The 4336-nt window shown below is 27.0% G+C and overlaps 1 protein-coding gene across 1 annotated transcript; it reads right to left on the reverse strand.

Moving 5' to 3' along the window:
• Positions 1–290: 290 nt before the first annotated feature.
• LOC123905225 (serine/threonine-protein kinase SAPK7-like) lies at positions 291–3235 on the reverse strand. Its single transcript, XM_045954849.1, has 9 exons — positions 3113–3235; positions 2942–3016; positions 2258–2359; positions 2060–2113; positions 1871–1963; positions 1669–1764; positions 1129–1233; positions 926–1024; positions 291–521 (listed from the first exon to the last, which is right to left on the reverse strand). Exons 1-9 carry the CDS (start codon positions 3233–3235, stop codon positions 291–293), a joined length of 978 nt encoding a protein of 325 aa, XP_045810805.1.
• Positions 3236–4336: the final 1101 nt, after the last annotated feature.

Raw genomic sequence — 4336 nt, forward strand, 5'->3', positions numbered from 1 at the left:
TTGTTATTAAAATGCATGACTATATATAATCATATTTAACTAATGAGAACAAGAGAAAATCAATTAAGTGTGAAATATCCAATATTTAAAATTTATTTTTATTTAAAATTAATAATATATTATTTTGTCATATCTTCTTTAATTAATATTCATGACACTTAAATTTCTAAATTAAAAATAAAATTATTAATTTCATATTACATTGAAAATTAAATAAGTTAAAATATATATTATACACGTTCATTTTAATGAGATAAACTCTACGAGTTGAATCTACGTTTCAATTTCACTTAACCAAAACGAGTTGACGTAAAAATAAAATTCTGACAATCTTGATCCTGTGAACTTGGTCTAGGTGTTGTTCTTGCTTCTTGGACAATTCGCATGATTTCTTCCACACTTTGTTGGCTTGATAATTGGTCTGGTGTTTCTTTGTAACATTTTCTATCAGCCTGAATAACTTCTCTAGGCAAGTTCTTCAAAAACCAAGGGTGTTGTTTTATTGCTGAGATTATAATCCTCTTTAACATACATCATAAAATAATAATAATTAGTTTCATTATAAAGAACTAATTAAATATATTTTACTTATAAAGAAAATAATTTTCATTAGAGTAAATAAATACAAATATTTCCTCTGTCTCAAAATATAAGCAATAATTGGTCAACCAAAATGGATGTACTTGGTCCAAATTTTTAACCAAATACATCTGATTTCTTTAATGCATTTTTGTTTATATTATGCGACAGAGGAAATAACATCTTTATATATATATATATATATATATATATATATATATATATATATATATATATATATATATATATATATATATATATATATATATATATATATATATATATATATATATATATATATATATATATATATATATATATAACCTTTAAAAATCAATATATTTACCTTAGCTGGATTGACAACAAAGATACTAGAGAGGAGCTGCCTACACTCCGCAGATATATGTACCTTGTCAGGTATGGAGTATTCAACATTAATTATTTTCTGCAAAAAAAATAAAAATAAAAATTAGATTATTCATTTCCTGCTATAGATAAGAATATTAAATAATCATAATGGAACGTTTTTTATTAAACTCAATAGCTCACCTTCATAATCTTTGCGAAATTTTGAGGATCTTGTGGATCTTCAAATGGGTATGATCCAACTAACATGGTATAAAGAGTAACACCACATGACCAAACATCTGCAATCTACAAAATTGCCAATTTGTGAGGGAAAATTAGCATTCATGATGAATTGTAATATACTTAAATGCATGTTTAGATTGGCATGAGATTGGTTCAATCACAGCAAGCCACCGTAATTTGATAAAACCACATTTTAGAGTTTCACAAAATCACCGTACTATTAATATTATGATTTTATCCAATAAAGATCACAACAGTAATCACTATAATTAAAGATTCCTCTCGTTGAATTGTGATTTGATGGACGTCATTTTCAGACTTTGTCTAATCATATTTTAAAGATATATTTCAAATATAAATTGTCCGGTCTCCATCCAACGATTGAAATATTTTAATTGTAGTGACTAAACCGTATTTTGACCGGTCAATCCAAATCCGACTAGCATTTAAACACGATACTATAGAATTTACATAATTAATGAGCAAATTTTAGAATACCTTTCCATCATACTCCCCCTGTCTAGACAAAACCTCTGGTGCAACGTATGCAAGAGTTCCAACCATTGATTTAGGTGCAGAGTGCAGTAAAGAAGACTGCAAATAGATATAAAATTAAAAATGAGAAATTCAACAAACAAATATATGAAAAATTACTTCATAACAAAAAAAATCTTTTTAAGATATGGTATATATGTTTAACCTTAGATGATCCAAAGTCACAAATTTTGAGTCGAGGAGCTGGACTTCCATCCGATAGAGAGTTCTCCAATTTCAAATCTCTATGACAAATTTGCTCCAATGGAATGTATAAGATTATGTAAGACATTATGAATTAAAAAATTAAAAAACAAAAAACAAAAATAATTCTTAGTGTGCATATTATATATACCATGGAATGAAGGTAGTAGACTCCAGATATTAGTTGTTGAAAGAAATATCTTACCTATAACATATATATAAAATGTGTTAGTGAAAAAATATTTACTAATGCGCGGAATATAGACTACTTAATACATTAATTATTTAATAAATCTAAAAATATAGAATCTCTTATAAAAAAATATTAGAGGGAGTAATAGTTTTGAACCTCATCTTCACTGAATCTACTAGCAGAGCACAGACTAGCAAAAAGTGTACGACCAGCAGCATACTCAAGAACAATTGCTAAATGTGTAGGTGTCACAAATACCTGTATATAAAGAACAATTAATGGTTAGTTGGTACACCGATAACTGACACTGAATTTGGTAGGAAAGATTACGATTCGATTCCTTCCAACTGCGATCGAGAGATGTTAAAACCACTTGATGTCAGAATTAATTCTCGAACCAGATTAGACTGTTTAGTGAATTGGATATTGATGGTGAAAACTAAACAAAAAAATCTTATTTGGATTTATATAAATTCCACATCCAAGTGAATTGTGTGTGGTGAAGATTTCATGTAAGTTATCATATGTAATTATGTATGGTCTAGTTTTATTTTTATTTTTTTTACGATGAAACGAAGTATCGAACCCAAAACATAGTGGCTTTATGGTCTAGATTTCAATGAAGTTATTATTTTGAAAATTTTAAAATACACGCGAGTTTCAAATTTGAAGATATGATTAATCGTGTGCCATCACACGGTTGTGATAGCTTATAACCTAAATCCTTATAAAACTCCAATTGTGAAGTATGAGTAATTAATTTTACTTAGATTAGATGCGTAGAAGAATAAACAATTTTAAAGACAGAAAAAGAAAAACAAATTAAGTCTCAATTTATACCTCTTTAAACTTGATGATATGTGGATGGCTTAAAGATCTATGATTAATTATCTCCCTTTCGACATTCTTATCAATCTGCAAACACAACAATGCCATAAATTTAGTTCCGTAACCTAATCATAATTAAGTTTAAGGAAATATAAATAGTTAATTAATATAGTGTTAATCTACCCTATTTCCTCTTTCAATGTATTTAATAGCAACATGTTCTCTTGTTTTGATGTTTTTGGCCAGCTTAGTCACACCATAGTAGCCGGAACCAAGCACATGCATTACCTCGTAACGTTTCTCCATGGGATTATGAGCTCACAATGATAAGAGTTTACAAAGTAACACCTCGGTTTCTTTTCAAGAGTCTTTTAAAATAGCAACACTAAATCATAAAAGTGTATTTTGCATCTTATCTATATATTTATATCCTCATTTTAATCTCACCAATAATTTCCTATTTTTTTGCAGACACTTTATCTTCTATACCTATATATAGATTTTATATTTATATTTATATATTTATATTATATATAAAGAGGATACATGAGTTTTGGTGGACTTTTCATAATACCAATAATACCCTTTATTTTTTTAGTAGTAATAATAATCTTTTATTAATCTCACTATAACATAAAACACATTTTTTTGTTAGCAACAATAATCTTTTATTAACAAACTCACTATAATATAAGGTATACTTTTTTATTATGTTTTTACATAAATTTACATAATGGACACAAACAGGCGCGGAACACGCCCTGTCTAGCCGCTAGTGATATTTAAATAGAACGTTAAATTCGCAGTAAAAAAACACTTAAATTACAGAATAAATTTAATTATTTATTTTTTTCAAAAGTAAATAAACTTAATTATTTAGTTTGAACTTTAAAAAAAAATTATTTTCTTTTTTATATGCACACATGTCACTCTCCATGTTTAATTTTTTTATTTCTTTATTTTTTAAAAACTGATTTTTTTTTGTTTACTTATGTAGTATATCTCAACAAACTATATATATATATATATATATATATATATTACATTTTGGTAATATCCACTTAATATTCAATTGATAGACATATATACCTCAACAAATTATACATATAACTAGTCATTACATCCAACCAAAATTAATTTTAGGAAGATTTATATACTACGGAGTAATATATAGTTTTAGAGGATGGCTCTCCGCATAACATCGGTTAACAATAAACTACTTAGTTGAAAGGGACACAATTCATAAATCATCAAAGTTTCTTCATGTTAACATATTCAATATTGGTCGGCGCATCTGCACACTATTTGCTTCATGACAATAATGACACACCTTAATCTTCCACTCTAGATCAATTAAGCGATGAATTTGTTGAAAATCTCCACCCCATCACACTATCTGTACTTCCA

The sequence above is a fragment of the Trifolium pratense genome, linkage group LG2, assembly GCF_020283565.1.
Source record: "Trifolium pratense cultivar HEN17-A07 linkage group LG2, ARS_RC_1.1, whole genome shotgun sequence".
Lineage (NCBI taxonomy): Eukaryota > Viridiplantae > Streptophyta > Magnoliopsida > Fabales > Fabaceae > Trifolium > Trifolium pratense.